This window comes from Pseudochaenichthys georgianus, chromosome 15 (assembly GCF_902827115.2).
Source record: "Pseudochaenichthys georgianus chromosome 15, fPseGeo1.2, whole genome shotgun sequence".
NCBI lineage: Eukaryota > Metazoa > Chordata > Actinopteri > Perciformes > Channichthyidae > Pseudochaenichthys > Pseudochaenichthys georgianus.
In genome coordinates, this window is record NC_047517.1 from 34,609,743 (window position 1) to 34,627,123 (window position 17,381).

Consider the following 17,381-nt stretch of genomic DNA (forward strand, 5'->3'; position numbering starts at 1 on the left):
AACATTTTGAGTGCCACAAGTCAGGTTTGATGTCATTCTGATGTTTGTCTGTAAAGTGCGCAGTAGCTGAGAAGTTAGCAAAGCAGGCCTTTTATTAAGTTGGTGTAAAGGCCCTGACACACCAACCCGATTTTGGGAGTCAGAGGCCGTCAGAGGCTGTCGGGCATTCGCGGCGCCGTAGTCAGGTTGGTGTGTCCCGCACCGTCGACCGTGACACGCCTTATTTGGACTGCCAGACCCGATGCATGGCCGATTCAACATGTTGAATCGGCCATGCATCGGGTCTGGCAGTCGGACCAAATAATCACTCTGATTGGCTGTTCAGCTAGCAAATCAGTGCATGAGAAGCGAAGCGGAAGTGAGGGACGTAAACAAACGATTTAAGAAGGCACACACAGACTGCTATTCATTTTCATCTCATCATGGCGATCTGGAATGATGCAAACGAAGACCTGCTCATCACCTTGATCCAGGAGAGGCCAGCTCTGTATGATATTACGGAGAAAAGATACTCTTCTTCTTCTCTGTCTTCCGGTTGTTGCCTCTTTTGAATGACGAATACACACTACCGCCGCCTGCTGGTAAGGAGAGTTATTGCCACTCACGCACTGAAGTCGGTGCGGTGTGTTCCCGTGCGACACATGGCCAAAACGCAGGAGAACACGGCCAGGCAACAGCCGACTTCAGCGTTGGCTAGTCCTCTGGTGACTGCTTGGTGTGTCAGGGCCTTTAGATCAACACTTATGGCTGAGGAAGTGACTGATTGCCACTGATATGCCCTTTACTTAATAAAGAACTAAACAACCAAACTGCAGATAAGGCAGCCTCCAGTTTTGGTGCCTTGGATGAATAAGGATTGAATATGAAATAACTAGTTTTGCAAACAGTGTTCAGTTGTATTACATGAGAAAGATGGAACGTTTATGGCCTCCAACATATAATAAACTATCATTTATAACTTAAACTTAATATTTGAAGGACAGCAAATGGAAATATATAAGGATTTAAAGTTTATACTAGAGTACAGTTATCATGATAAAGGGCTCTCTTACTACAAACCAAATGTGAATTCGCTGCCATTTTATTTAGCTCATTGTAGAGTGAGACTGTCAGAGATGCCTCAGGAAAGCCCTCCAAGTCAGCTGCCCATGTCCTCTAGTCTTTCATGTTATGACTGGGTCTAAAATTAGCCGGCTTTTTGGGTCGGCCGTCGCGTTGCTGCTGAACCAGCCAGACTCTTCATTAAGCAAAACGTGTTTTGTGTGCTCCGGCCCAATTGATTCTGAATGAAGCTGCATTATTGATGAGCCAACACGAGCTCTCTATTCCTGTCAGTGCATGCAAAATGCTTTTTCACTTTGTTCACTTCCTTTTCAGTGTGTTTTTTTTATACAATAATCCCATCTGATTTGAGCCATTAGCATTTATGTAAAAAGGCCAGCTAAGCAAGAACGGCATGAAGTGGTTTGCCACGGAGAGCATGAGAGTTACTCCTGACCCAGGGTTAACCACAGCAGTGACCTAAGGCCCTGCTTAGTAAACCTGTAATCCTCAACACCAAATCTGCTTTGCTGTTACCCTGTGTACCTCCAGGGGCCTACAGACGGCGCTTACTGCGCATGAATGAACGGACAGACCCAACACTTGTCCATCATGTTGTTTAAGTATTTCTTTATTCACCGTAGATATATTTATCAAAGGATATTATTTAAAAGGTCAATACCGAAAGCAGACATTTTGAAATGCTTAACCCTAAATCCCATGGATGCATTTATAGATGTCTACATCTGCTTTCTCTTTCTTTGCATTCTTCAACAAATAAATTACATGTTCTTTGTTCTTTTGAAGTAAACGTATCACAACAAGTAGTTTGTTATTTGTCTTAAAGGTGGGGTAGGTAATTTTGGGGGAACCAGCTCTAGTGCGCTAGAATTTGAAAATACACAGCCGGAAGAAATCTGCCACTTCCTCACAGAGCCCCTCCTCCAACACACACGAACGCGCACATGACCAATGAGGGCACGAGATAAGTTTGTGCCCAGATGGCAGGCTGACAGGCAGGTAGGCCATCCAGTTACTTTAGCCGGGCCGGCTCAGATGATTGGTCGTGCTTTTTACAGCGCCACGGCTTCCACTGATGATGTGATTTTTTGTCAAAGCACTTAATGTATTCATTGCTATCGAGAGCATTCCATGGAATATAACAAAAAGTGTATCTCGAGCCGGTTTCTCAAACTTACCGACCCCACCTTTAAGCCACTTTTAAAAAGAACGTTCACAAAACTCCTGTTCAGAAGCTCCACCCTCACCGGCCTTTCTTCTTTACACAAAATACGGGTCAAAAGAGGCGTGACGTGTAACATAACAACGTGTGTGTGTGTGTGTGTGTGTGTGTGTGTGTGTGTGTGTGTGTGTGTGTGTGTGTGTGTGTGTGTGTGTGTGTGTGTGTGTGTGTGTGTGTGTGTGTGTGTGTGTGTGTGTGTGTGTGTGTGTGTGTGTGTGTGTGTGTGTTATTCTTATCTTTATTTGACATAGCATGATTAGCTTATGTTGAGTGTTGCCATGGATTTGTTCGTCAAACCACCAACACAGAAATGCACTTGAATGAAACTTCAAAAACTTGCCGTGTGAATCTTTGTTTGGTGTTTCAATAAACTGGTGGACATTATTTGTCAATGTTTTGATTTGGGAATCACTTTCATCTCAACTCTTGTTGGACGGCACAGGTCGACCCCGAGGCGAGTTATGGTGCTGTGATGACAAGCTTAGACACACATGATCAAACGGATGTTCCCAGTTTGTTTGCTTATCTATCGACTTCTATCCGTGCTACATATTTTATGACAGCTGAAGTAAAGGTGCAGTCTAGACTCATGACATGAAACACCTGCTATTTCTCCTCCTGGCCCCCAGCCAAGATAAAGAAAGTCTTCACACATAGCCTCTGTGCTGAATATGAAGCACTGACTTGTGTTTTTAAATATTATAACTCGGTTCACTTTAAGGATGCTGAAACGCTGTGCACTAAAGGCATCAATGAATACCGTTTCTTTAATCCTGACCCAGAAAAACTAAATAAAGATGTGAACAACGACTTAAGTCTCCTGGTCTCCTTCAGCTAGCTCAGTGTAGTGAAGCAAGCAAAGGGACCTTTTCCTACAGGGGTCAATACATGGTCCGAATGACCTTCAGAGCCACACCTGCAATGGGACTCCCAGCCCCAGTAGAGCTCTGTCACTGGAATACAAGCCCAGCAACAGCCAGCAAATGCTTCCACGCAGGAAAACCATGTCAACATCTGATCACCGTGCCCTCCTGACACAGTGTCAAATGCTAAGTCGCTATCCTGGCTAATCCTGTGTCAGCTCGTTCTCCTCACTGTTCTTAAAATACCCCAACCTCTCTGAGGTAAGTCTGCTTGTGTACGGCAACACAGAGATAAGCTACATGACATAACTAGCACTGGCTTTTTGTGACGAGCTCAGCGTGTATAGTGGAGCTGTGTGTCGCTTTAAGAGCTTTTCAAACCAACTTCCTTGACCAGAAGCTACAGTCAGCAGGGCGGTCAGGAAGTTATCAAAGTCTACTTTATTGTCAATCTCTCAGTTTGTGTGTACAGACAGAGAGATCGACATACCGTTTCACACAATCCCCAATACAAAAACAAATATATATAAAAATATGGATGCAAATATGTATATACCTATCAAAAGACACATTTACACATATGCACACATTAAGACCTAAATAAAAGCACAACAATCAATATACAAAATAATAATGATAATACATCCAGTTTGGTGTTCCTCGATGGAGCTGCAGTTGGGGTTGATAGCTTGCTGGCCTGAAGCCTTTCTCTCTCTCTCGCTCTCGCTCTCTCTCGCTCTCGCTCTCGCTCTCGCTCGCTCTCGCTCTCTCTCTCTCTCTCTCGCTCTCTCTCGCTCTCTCTCGCTCTCGCTCTCTCTCTCGCTCTCTCTCGCTCTCTCTCGCTCTCTCTCGCTCTCTCTCTCTGAGCTGTAGGATCCCCTCGCCCACACAGGAACTCCTCTCTGCTCCATGTGAGCGTTCAGCCTCCCTGCCAGCAATCAGACTCAGGCTCAGTGAACACTGCAGTGTTGTGATGTGGATGTGACTGCTGGACATGAGCCAGATCACACACACACACACACACACACACACACACACACACACACACACACACACACACACACACACACACACACACACACACACACACACACACACACACACACACACACACACACACACACACACACACACACCACTATACAGTCTCTGGATGGTATGGAGAGCACTAGAGTTCACCCTAATCTCAGGAAACATCAGGGTTTAACATCCCTCAACTTCAACACAAGTATAATTCAAACCGATATATCAATATTGGTATTTGTGGGATTTTTGGGGTCTTTTTTGCCTTTTTTTTAAGTTTTCTTTTACAGGTTAATGCCAAAATACACTCAGCACTTTCTCATTTTAACTTCAATCATTTTGATGAAAGAGAATGTCATACATAATCTAGAGTGACCATTACAAATATGCAACAATCTATCCCACAATCTAAAAGGTTGTTCGTATCCAATGTAAGCAGAAAACTGTGCAAAAATATTATCATTTAAACATAAAGTTCTTCTCTGTCCTGCCTCGTGATCTGCGGTAAATACGTCAAGGACATCTTTGCACACAGGCTATCTGAGGAATGCCGTCTCTAGACAATGACGGTTCACTTTGAAAGCACTGAAGCCTCGCGTGGAAAGATTGATGTTTTGATCAAAACAATATCTCAGAAAGTCTTAATGCTCGATTCAGCCGGAGCGTTTCTGTAATACCAACACGGCTTCATTCTTTGCTCATTCCCACAATTCTACATCAATACCCATCGTACTAAACAATACTGTCTGGAGTTACAATCCATCTTTTTATTTAACAGTACAGGGTCCAGAGTCTTAGCCGTTACACCTGCATCTCTGCCTCATGATCACATTCACAGCTGGATTGCTCCATTGTCTGCAGTGTTTCAGTTGTTGAGAAACCTGTGGTATGAAAATGAATTGAACCACCTGTCCTACTGTCTGTTCACTGTTTCCAGCAGGGGCCATTGTTCTTTTGAAGAACAAAGAAACAACTGTAGAAAACGGCAAAAAAACCGTGATGATTAAAACGATTTCAAAATGGGAAAGAATTTACATAATGACGTGTACTCGAATGCAAATAATATGCTATTTTAGATCATATCAAGAATGTATCCTATTGTTATATTTTAGTAATGACAGAAACGTCCCACAGTGTTTCATTCCAAATATTGAACATAATCTGAAGTTGTTCCTGTGCCTTTTTGACACCTCTGTCTCTCTGTTTTCTTTAGGGAAATGAAGGCAGTTTCCCGCTGGAGATGTGCACGCATTGTAAGTATTTTGAATATTTTCCTGCTCAATTTTCGTATCATATCCCCTTCTGTAAGAGACGGGCAGTCAATATATTTATTTTTGCAAAAGCGAGGAATATTACAAGCTGTGATCTTGACCCAAAAGTGCAGCAGTTTAAATACAAAGGCAGAGTAGAAGAAGATGGGAGAAAGGTTGCCTATATTAACTGATTATATTTGTCTTTTCTGCAACTCTGATATTTTTACGTGTCCAACAACACGGGCAGAGACTCGCTTCTGGTGCAAATCCGACAAGGAATCCAACTCAAAGTGGTCAACAGCCAATCAAATATCAGAGATCAGAATCAGAAATCTCTCATATTTAATATTCCATCCCTCACATACTTATGTATATCAAATAACATATATATATTAACTGACTATATTTGTCTTTTCTATTTTTTATTGTCAGTATAATGACAATAAAAACCCTATTTTCGGTTGCACATACATTTACGTTTTCCCATCAATAGTTGATGCCTGCTGGAGCTCAGTGATAGCGCAACAACAGAGGACTTACAGTACTTGTTTAAAGCTTAAACTCTGAAGCATGATGTGTCACTTTGGGGTCATCTGAGGCCTGTCCAACCAACACATACATTACAAACACAAACATATTTAAAATGACTCCTGTTACAGTTGTGAGCACAGTGGCCTCTACGCACTTGGCTTGCTCTGCTGTCCTCGGAGGACCCCGGTCTGCCTCTCGGGCGTTCCTCCTCCAGGATGTGCAACCCTGGTGAGGGGAGAGGGGTTTGGGTGACGTGTGACCCTGAACTGAACCCTGCGAGGACCTCTGCGTTCAGTCTGTGATTTTTCTAGCATCTCTCTTTCCATATTCAAGTCGATCTGTTTATCTCTTCTCCTTGACTGTCCTGCTTTCTTTCATTTCAGTAATCAATAGCTATTTAAGCATCACATAAAAGCTCTTTTCAGAAATGTAAAAACATCAAACAACTTTGTTATAATCAGATTAAGACAAACCTGCTCCAAGATCATCGGCGTGAAACAGAGAGACTTAAATTCCTTCTGGAACCAACAGATTCTGCGGAGAGTCGAGAGCGTTCTGAACTCTCCAGGTCGTGTTCTTTCGTCTGTTGCCATCAGGGCGTAGATATGCTCTGCCTGCTCAAAGGACTAATCGCTTTTCTAAATCATTTATCCCTTCTGCTCTCAAACTTTTGAATTCTTGAAAAGGCTTTTAACTTGATTATTTATTTATTTGTTATTGTGATGCTTTGAACTATTCATAGTGTAAATTGGAATTATCCACATCCGTGCTCCCGGGTGTATCTGTGTGTTTTCCTCTTGTATGTTCCTGCCTGTGTTCATGACATAAGCTGCTGCTCAGAACCAAGTGCCCCTTGCGGGATTAATAAAGTTGTTGGTTGGTTAGTTTTATAATATCCTCAATAAAGAACTATTTAAATAGACACACTTCTGACAAAATGCTAGACTAATAGTGCAACAGGTACTCAGTAATAGACAAAGGTCTGTTCCATGGAAACATTGGGTTTAGTAACGGTTGCTTTATTTATGAATACAATAAAATACAAAAATAATAGCAAGGAAGTAAAAATACTAGTAATAGTGAAATATGTATATAAACTACTATATTATAATAATATTGATATCAATGCTGAAAACCAGATTATTGCTCCACCCTGACTGCAAGCATATTAGCATTTACTTTATTATTATAAGATTTTTTATACCATACCATTTATATTTGTCGTTCTTTTTGCACTCCTCTGTCTCTGAGTTTCTCTTTCTTAGATGTATTTTCCTCTCTCTCTCTCTCCCTCCCCCTCGGTCTCTCTCTCCCTCCTCCCACTGAGCAGCTGTTCAGCTCCTCAAGCGCTCGGACAGCCGCTCATTGGCTGTGAGGAAATTAGCTGTGGCCTTCATGTCCGAAAGATTAACCCGCTGCAACCTCGCTGCCCTCAGTAAGACGGGACAGTCCAAGACCCGCTCACCTGTACCTGTCGTCACACAATTATGACCTCTTTGTTGATGTGCGGAAGATAGACACAAGGAGATCGTCTCAATAAAAGGGATCACAAAGTACGGTATAGAGCAGTGCTGCATTTTCATTTTTAAGAACACAACACATACACAGATGTTTGACTTTGTGCACTCTAGTGTATTGAAACACATTTTCTAATTCAGAAAAAGTCTTTCAAATCAAACGTGTTGTCAGATTATGCCTCTCTTCACGCTGACTGAAACCAGAGCCCTGTCTTCTCTGTTGTGATTGGTCAACCGCTTAGAGATGTCCCGCCCCTTAGCCTATCATGTACAATGTGTTGGAGCGCTAGCCAAGAGAAGCGCAAGTCTTATATTGTGATGTCACTATGTTACAAAACTAAACGAAGGACTACAATGGAGGCATTTAAGGAGGGGTGATTTTAGCCTTTGCAGACCATTTACATGCACACAACCTATACTAACTAACCTACTCTACAGGAAAGGGGAAACCCCAAAAAGCGCAATAGGGCCTCTTTAACTATTATATAATGTAATGCAAGCCATTTTGCCATTAGACAAATAAATATAAAACTTCCAAAAACTATGATTTGATGGAGTAAAATCGATTTTTAAAAGGCCTGTATCTTCAGTGTTTCACAACGCTTGGCTCTACCGAGTTTAGATCAGGCAAAATGTAATGGCCTACTTGTCGGATTTGGCACACACACCACATTGAAACACACACTTTTATAAACTACACATATTTCTCGAGTGCATGCACCCGCCCACTCTGCACCGCCACTCTTTTCACACACATGCCTCACCCCCTCATGCTCTCAGAGAGGATCGCCGCCTGATAGCATCTCAGGCTCGTCCGCTGCCGCCCAAAATAAACGGCGGGCGGCTCGCTGGAGTTCCTTGTAGGTGGGGGTTTCCCTGAGGGCGGGAGCCTCGGTCGGTGGAGGTGGAGGTGGCGGGGTGAGTTAGGGGTTTTCTGATCACAGCACAGCTATAAATACACAGCGTCAGTGTGCTGCCCCCGCCTGCGAGCTGTACATTATCAGAGCAATCAGCTAATGCTCAGCGTCCTGCAGCTCCACTCTGTGGCACACACACACTGTGAAACACACACTGTGAAACACACACTCTATGCTACACACACTCTGTGGCACACACACTCTGTGGTACACACACTGTGAAACACACACTCTATGCTACACACACTCTGTGGCACACACACTCTGTGGTACACACACTGTGAAACACACACTCTATGCTACACACACTCACACTCTGTGGCACGCACACTGCGGCTACTTTAAGGACACCTCTTATCGCCCGCCTAAATGAAACTGAGACTGAGGGACTGAAAGAGAGGAAGTTCAAAATCTTTCTATGACTTTTCCAAACGGTAACGCTTCTGCATTTTGTTAACTAAGAAAACACACGAGGGGAAACGTTCATGCCGCTTCGAGCACTGACACGATTCATAGAAAATCAGTTTGTTAGAATGAAAAAAGCAAAGAAAATTCCCTATCATATCTTGTTGTCATACTTGTGCTGCTCTTGCAAAACCATGTACACAAGTGTTGTTTACACATATTTACTCAGCTATTATGAAATGCCAATTTCCCCACGAGACACATTTAGTATTGTACTTCCATAAAACATATTTCTGCCCCCAGACCCACGCTGACTTTTCATTCTTCACCTGGTTACTTTCTTCAAACCCTTGAGGGCTACAGAAGCACTATTTTATTTATTTTATTTTGCCTTAATTCTATTTGTATTTGCTGAAGGAGCCTGGGATTGAACTTGTTCATTGCCACAAACTAAGCTGTAGCCTTGATGATAAAGTTGATTTGAAAACTTTAAATTAAGTCAAATTGAAAGCAAACGTTGTCTCACGCAAAGCAGTTCTGGTAAACTGATTTAGGAGTTCCTCTTTGATGCAATCTGTGGCTTTATTATCGTATCTGTCTGTATCTGTCTGTCTCCTGACAAGACGACGCTCCACCCTCATTGGCTCAGAACAGCCGGCTATAGTAACATGCACAGTGTCATGTGTCTCATGTGTGTGTAATTACTGAGCTGTGCCTGTAACCTTCTCATGTTCCCCCCCCCCTCACACCTTATCTTCTGGGTTGGGGGAGCTATATAGAGCGGAGGGTCTCGCTGTAACTATCAGTAACATGTCGGCTGACTCTCTCTCTGTGTATCACTTCCTCCCTCTCAGAGTTAATTCAGTCACATGACTCCAGCGCGCTTATGAGAGCAAATTCATTAATGACTTTTTGGAACATTGTGTTTTATAATTGAACACAAATGGGGAGGGAATGCCAGAAGCACTCGGTGTATTGCTTAGCTTCAGCTAGCTGTTAGCTGTGGTTGCAGTAATGATGGGCGGGAAGCAGGCTTAGAATTTCGTCATTTTAGGGGCAAGGCCATTTGGCCTTCCCGTTCACATTTTTTTTAAGGGCACAAAGGCCACATGACAGGGCACAAAGGCCACATGACAGGGCACAAAGGCCACATGACAGGGCACAAAGGCTGTTTGGTTAAATTACGCTGGTCAATCAACATGACTGAAAAGTGTAGCACTAACGTCAACACCAGTCGTTTTACAAACGGCTGAATAGCAATAGTGTTTCTTAAACGTATACGTTAAGTTCAGCCATAAACCACATAAGTCAGTCAGGGGTAGACAGTAAGGGTAAAATGGTATTGTCACTGGCCCCACCATTGTAACCACTGGCCCGGAGCATTCGTCCACCAAAAAAAATCGACTAATAATGAAGAAAATTAACACATTTGTTGCAATAATTTATGCACTAACTGCATTACTACTTGTACTACAGCATTTTAATCATCAGTTCTTCCTCATTTTCCTCAATTGTTCATATTTGGTTTATTAAAATAATGATATTGTGGTCATTGTTAAAAAATGTCTGCTAAAGTATTATTATTTGTATAATGCACTTTCTGCCTTCCTGTCATTAGGAGTTAGACATGTAATGGCTATGTAATAGATTTGATTAGAACCTTCATTATCCTAAACTGGTGGGACATTTCGCCAATACCTTTATATTGTCTACTCTTCACTTACTTGTCAGCATAGGTCGACATTGATGTACAGAGCCGACAGAAGACCTTGTTTATACTGGCATCATATTGAGAGGTGCAGTGACGCGTCCTAAAACCAGGAAGTAAGCTGCTGGTTCCCTCCACAAAAAGCAATGGGATTTCTCCACAGGGTTTTGGAAAATAGCTGGAAATAAGGTCTGTGGAAAACAAACCTGTTTGATAAATGCACATTTTGTTCAGCCGGATAATCTCCACATCCACGTCTACCCTACTGTTATAATTTTCGAATCATAAATCTAATCGATAGATTATAAAAGGGTTTTAGGACGCGTCACTGCAGCCAACTCCCTGTCACTCCTTTAACTCCTCCGGTGACTTTCTTTTATTTGAAGATTTTATTAAAAACATTTTGGCGAATGGTTAGGTGGCGCAATAATCTGTAGTGAAGAAGGAGCGCCCTCCCAACAGCTGTTTGCTTTTCCCCCCAACAACAACAACCGACTCACGAAACGCTATGTTGTAGCGTTGATAAACTTAACAATTTAACTAAATTGCTAGTCAAAATACCAATACCACAGGACATTGTTTTTACTTTTGACAGGGGCACAAAGGCCACTTTGGCCGTGAATTGCATTTTTTTTAACAGGGCATCACGGCCAAAGTGCGGGGCAACGACGGCCATGGCCAGGCGGGAAGAACGTGTGAAGTGCCATCAGAGAGGCTTCCCAAAAAGAAGATTTCATCAATTATGAAAATACTGGTATTGATTTTGATATTGAATATATAATGCTAAATCTAATAAACAATGATTGTCTATTGTATTTCAGAATTTCATGCATTTATTGAAATTAAGATAAAACATTTTCCTTTTTAACGGTGGATTTAATTTATAAAATATAATTCTAAAAACTCAGACAAAAATACATACACAAATTACATAAATTAGAAAAAAATACTGATCAACACATACCTTCCATACAAAAAAAAAGCGTTGTCGTAAAATCATTGCACTTATACAACTTTAATCTACTGAACACCTCTAGATATATTAGACAGAATATTTTAGATCAAATGTGGCACACACTAACACAAACATTTGTTACAAAATGTTGGTAAACTACATTAAACATAGTCCAGTGAGAAACTCAGTGAAAAGGACAGGCGCAGGTGTTCTGTATTTAAAACAGTTATCTTGTCTCATAATGCCCGGTAGCCGAAATGCTAATTTGATTTGAGTTTTTGAGTAATTTCCCAGCCCTAATTCAACACTACAGCAAGAACGGCACAAGCAGTACATTAAGACATGCAAGACAACATCCAGCAGAACGAGGACATTTGGACAAACACTGCAGTATTATTTATTCATGTAAATCGATGCTCGTGTGTGACAGACAGAGTGTGAGCCTGAAGCTGATGACATCTACATATGCATGTGTTTTCAAGCGTTCGCCTCATGAGCAATTGTGTGTGTGTGTGTGTGTGTGTGTGTGTGTGTGTGTGTGTGTGTGTGTGTGTGTGTGTGTGTGTGTGTGTGTGTGTGTGTGTGTGTGTGTGTGTGTGTGTGTGTGTGTGTGTGTGTGTGTGTGTGTGTGTGTGTGTGTGTGTGTGTGTGTGTGTGTGTGTGTGTGTGTGTGTGTGCTACTTCGGCAGGCTAACAGGTTGCATATGCATCCTCTGAAATCACGCAAAGGCTCTCCATACCATCCAGAGAGTGTGTGTGTGGGCTACTTTGTGGGGCTAACAGGTTCCAGTTGCTTAGTAACACAGTTGAGGGTGCATACAGCGCTTATGAAAGTGTGTGTTGTCTGTGTCCTCTGTGTCGGAGTATATGAGATTATCATAATCATCTCACAGTTACATCGGGTCTCCCTCGGAGACGATCATTAGCACAGTGTGTGGGGAGCTCCCGCAGAGAGAGCTGTCCCTGTCACATACAACATTATCATTTTCTCCTAAATCTTCCATTTTGTCTCTATATTATTGTTTAAACCAAATGAATGGACATATATCTTACTAATTAAATCAAAATATCATCTTTTCATCCTCTTGGTAAATGTAAAAATGAATCTTTTGCCATAAAAGGTATATCAAAAATCTACTTTCATGCACCAAATGTGGTTTAAATGTGATTTAACCACCATGTACCACCTGCAGCCTTTATCCATATTCTAACAATCCACACGGGACAAAGATGTGCAGTCGAGTGTCAGTTTTCAACATCGCCCACATCATCGCAGCTGTCTCTCCCGCCAGAGGCTGAAACATGCAAAGTAAGGCCTGCGCTGGGTTTAAAACCATCCGTCTCCTCCTCCTCTGTAGGGGGGGTCAGGAGGAGGCTACTTATCAGCAAGAACAGGGTCCATTTTATCCCACCTACTCACTTGAAATCCCTTCACAACAAGCTGTTTCGTTAAACATAGTAATGAAGAGATGAACTGCACACAGAATGTTAAATATTCCACGTGTTCTCCATCACTCTTTCTGCAAGAGCAACTCCCCCTCCCGTCTGTAATTGCATGTGCAGGTGTTTGGATAAAAAAAATGGAGAACATCTCATCCTTTTCGTCCCTGGCTCTCATATTTGTTCCCACACCTGCGACCCTTTGTTCCAGCGTTGTATTTGGTTCCTACTGTGAGAAAACCAAGGCTGCCGAGCAGTTCATTTGTTGGACAGTTATTCGATGCCTGTCATCGCACCAGAGATGTTGGCAGTCGGTGCTTGTGAAGCTCGAGGACATTTAATCCTTTTTACTGCACTCACTGTAAAGAGTTTGCATGAGGAAATAAATAGTTAAATCTCATCAGTATTCAGTGTCTTCTGTAAAGCCGTAAACCTCGCACTGTGCTGCAGGACTTGCTAACAGTTTTCAGAAGGAGCCATATATATATAGACATTTTATTTATTGGGATAAACCCCTTGAGATGCACCATCTCGTTTTCAAGGGGGTCCCGACAATAGCAACAACTTACAGACATACATAAACAAGAAGACAAAAAGCAAAACATGACACACAAGACAAACCACGCACAGTCTGTTAAGTACAATTTAAGTAATACATACAATCATTACAATTTGAGAGACAGTCGAGCAGATCAGTTCAATATCAGTTCAATATCAATATCAGTTTCATGAATATCAGTTTCATCAATAACAGTTTCATCAATATCAGTTTCATCGATATCAGTTTCATCAATATCAGTTTCATCAATATCAGTTTCATCAATATCAGTTTCATTAATAACAGTTTCATCAATATCAGTTTCATCAATAACAGTTTAATCAATATCAGTTTCATCAATAACAGTTTAATCAATATCAGTTTCATCAATAACAGTTTCATCAATATCAGTTTCATCAATAACAGTTTCATCAATAACAGTTTAATCAATATCAGTTTCATCAATAACAGTTTAATCAATATCAGTTTCATCAATAACAGTTTCATCAATATCAGTTTCATCAATAACAGTTTCATCAATAACAGTTTAATCAATATCAGTTTCATCAATAACAGTTTCATCAATATCAGTTTCATCAATATCAGTTTCATCAATATCAGTTTCATCAATAACAGTTTAATCAATATCAGTTTCATCAATAACAGTTTCATCAATATCAGTTTCATCAATATCAGTTTCATCAATAACAGTTTAATCAATATCAGTTTCATCAATAACAGTTTCATCAATAACAGTTTCATCAATAACAGTTTCATCAATAACAGTTTCATCAATAACAGTTTCATCAATATCAGTTTCATCAATAACAGTTTCATCAATAACAGTTTCATCAATAACAGTTTCATCAATATCAGTTTCATCAATATCAGTTTCATCAATATCAGTTTCATGAATATCAAGTACAGACCAGTTGAAAGTGAGATGATAATGCATGTGAAAACATACCCAATGATGCAAGAGATCTAATAGCAGCAGGTAAAGTATTCCAGTCTGTTGGGGCTTTGAACATGAACGCTCTTCTGCCAATCGATTTTTTTGCAGAGGGGACAGAGAAATAAATCTGGACAGTGTCTAACTTGATGATTTGGCGAGTAGGGTACAAAATACTGCTTTAAATAAGGGGGATAGTTAAGATAAATGCAATGTCAAATAAGTAAGTGAAACTGGATGCTGTAGTAAAAGTGCTGCATCATGGTCTTAGTCATGAGTTTTCCTTGGCTCCTCTGGGAGTCTGTCTGGGTTTCTGGCAGACGAGGAGCGTGTTGGGTCGAGACCAGGAAGGGGACTCAGACTGTGTGAAAGCATGGATAATAGCTGCACCTACTCACTGTGCAGCTGGGGGCAGGAAGGGATCATGTGCTCGGTGTTCAGATGTTCCCCACGCAGCCACAGCACCACGTTTAGTGCAGAGGGCTTTTTCATCTGGGATCCTTCTTATGCCACTCACCTGACTGTAAAGCAGTGGTTCTCAAAGTGGGGGGCGCAGAGGCATGACAGGGGGGCGCGAGAGAGCAGGAGGAAAAATGGTTATTAAAAAAAAAAGAAGATACAAATAAATAAAGAAATAAAATCATATTTTAAAAAAGAAAAAAAAAAAAAAAAAGTATTGATTCGAAAATAATATGATACAGTACTATTACGTGTGTGTGTGTGTGTGTGTGTGTGTGTGTGTGTGTGTGTGTGTGTGTGTGTGTGTGTGTGTGTGTGTGTGTGTGTGTGTGTGTGTGTGTGTGTGTGTGTGGAACAAGCCATTTTGTGTGCGAGCGAGAGAGAGAGAGAGAGAGAGCGCACCGGTACCGGAGATCGTTGTTGTTAGCTTCTGGTGCTAGCGAGCTACGCTAACGGATATAAGGAGTCTTTTCAACAACAAAGTGGAGGAGAGTCCTCTCCTGTCAGACTGAGAGGCTCAGTGAGCTAAAGGACTCTCAGTGTTATCTCAGTGGGTCTCAAACGTTTTGGTCACCATTAATGTAAACAATTATTTCCGAGGCACACGTTTATATGATCATTATAGTTTAAAAAAAATAAGAGAATAAATTAAAAACAGGTATGAAATACTATATGACAGTAAAAAATGAATAAAGTTTAAAAGGGTGATTTGTAAAATATCCATAAAGAAAAAGTAAATCTGTTTACAGTTCTGTTTCAAATGGGTGTTGAGAGATGTATCCATAGAGCTCTTCATGTTGCTCTCAAAGTGCGCCAGATTGATGCTTCAATATATAAAAATAAATCTTCCCGGGGAGCATGCCCCCGGACCCCCCCATGTGAGGTCCACACACCACTTATAAAAATAGCACTTTACCCCTGCTTACACCTATATGCCGTGAGCTGATTATCGTGCCTTCATTGTAACAGTCGCGGGTACACTGTGTATTTGCGTGGGGATTGTTGCAGTAGAACATTCCACTGTAGCGCCCGGTACATTAATGGGAAACCCTAAATGTTTGAGCACCCTCTATGAAACGTCAAGCTGCCCCACAGCACCCCCAAAATAAATCTCTGGCGCAGCCACTGAGCCTGACTATTTGTGTTGGGGGGGGCCCGACTTTTTTTTAAGTTTGAGAACCACTGCTGTAAAGCAACACAAGGGGGCTGGTTAAAAGGTTAACATCAACATGGTTCTACTTCACAGAGTCAGGTGTATACATATTTATAGGATTTAAGATTGATTAATGTCATTGTTGATGAATCTGTCTATTATTTGATGAATCATCTGGTCTATAACATGCTATACTATTCCCATAACAACTTCCAAGAGCCTAGTGGGACATGTTCAGATGTCATGATGTGTCTGACCAATAATCTGAGACCCAAACATTTTGAAGTTTACAATTTAAAAATGGCAAATACATGCTTTTTGAAGAGGCTGGTGCCTTGTTATTTTTGTAAAAAAATAGCTTAAAAATGACTTGAATGACAAATAGATTTTTAGCACCACACACAAATAAAAAAAACAACATACAAGATCAACATAAAACTATTGAGGTTACATCATCCTATTATTTCGTAGACAATAAGCCCAAATGTAGGGTTACTATAGGTCAATGTTTGCACATTAAGACCTTTGGCCAGAGTGGGAATAAAACCCTAAACCCTGGAAGTCTCAATCTGTTGATTTACACTTTCAACATTTTGAGATACACAGAACCGTAGCGCAGTTTAAATTCAAGTTGAAATATCCACACTTTAAACTTAATTATAAAGTTATTGCTGGACCAAAGTAAGAGATGCTATCTCAGTTGTTCTGTGCCGTTGGTTTCGCACCAACATGCATAATGTCAGGTGTGTGTGTGTCAGGAAAAGGCTGAACCCTGAAGCAAAAATACATTTATAACCACACTGCAAATTAAAAAAGTATTGCCTCAGGGCAGCTCCCTTGATACAAGTCCTACCCTTGAATGATTATCTGTAGCTGTGAGTGAGCTGGTGTCATCTGCCGGGAACAGGAAATGGGAGGCTGCTGATAAGGAAGTGTTTTGTGTGAGAGGACAGCTGTGTGCTACGCTCCGATAACTCACTCACAGTGGGACACAGAAACATGGCTGCTTGTATCTGTTTGTGTGCAGATTCAACGTGTATCAGTAGTATTCAGATACATGAGAACAAAGCAGTAAACCAGCGGCTACTCATTCAGAATAAATCCACCTAATGTGTGCAAAGATTATGGAAATGAAACGCAGTATTAGAGGCATCCATTGTACACTGAGGGCTGTTCTCTTGCATCGGTTCACAGGGCAAACAACTGTATTAATTACCAGGCTGCAGTGGCTTTTGTATCACTAATTCAATTTACCAGGTGCAGAGCCGGCCAGCTAACCAATCAGCAGACTGGGCTCTGGTTTCAGACGGAGGGTGAAAAGAGGTGCTGCAGCACAGGCAGTATGAGAAAAATAAAGAGCTTTTTGAACATAAAATCATGAAG

At 41.3% G+C, this 17,381-nt stretch overlaps 1 protein-coding gene across 1 annotated transcript in view; it reads left to right on the forward strand.

The window, feature by feature from the left end:
* Positions 1 to 17,381, forward strand: part of LOC117460169 (calcineurin subunit B type 1-like) — a 37,437-nt gene that overhangs the window by 6,873 nt on the left and 13,183 nt on the right. Inside the window, exon 2 of the mRNA XM_034101443.2 lies at positions 5,384 to 5,423. Within this exon, the coding sequence (XP_033957334.1) occupies positions 5,384 to 5,423 (40 nt within the window). The remainder of the gene's footprint in view (positions 1 to 5,383; positions 5,424 to 17,381) is intronic.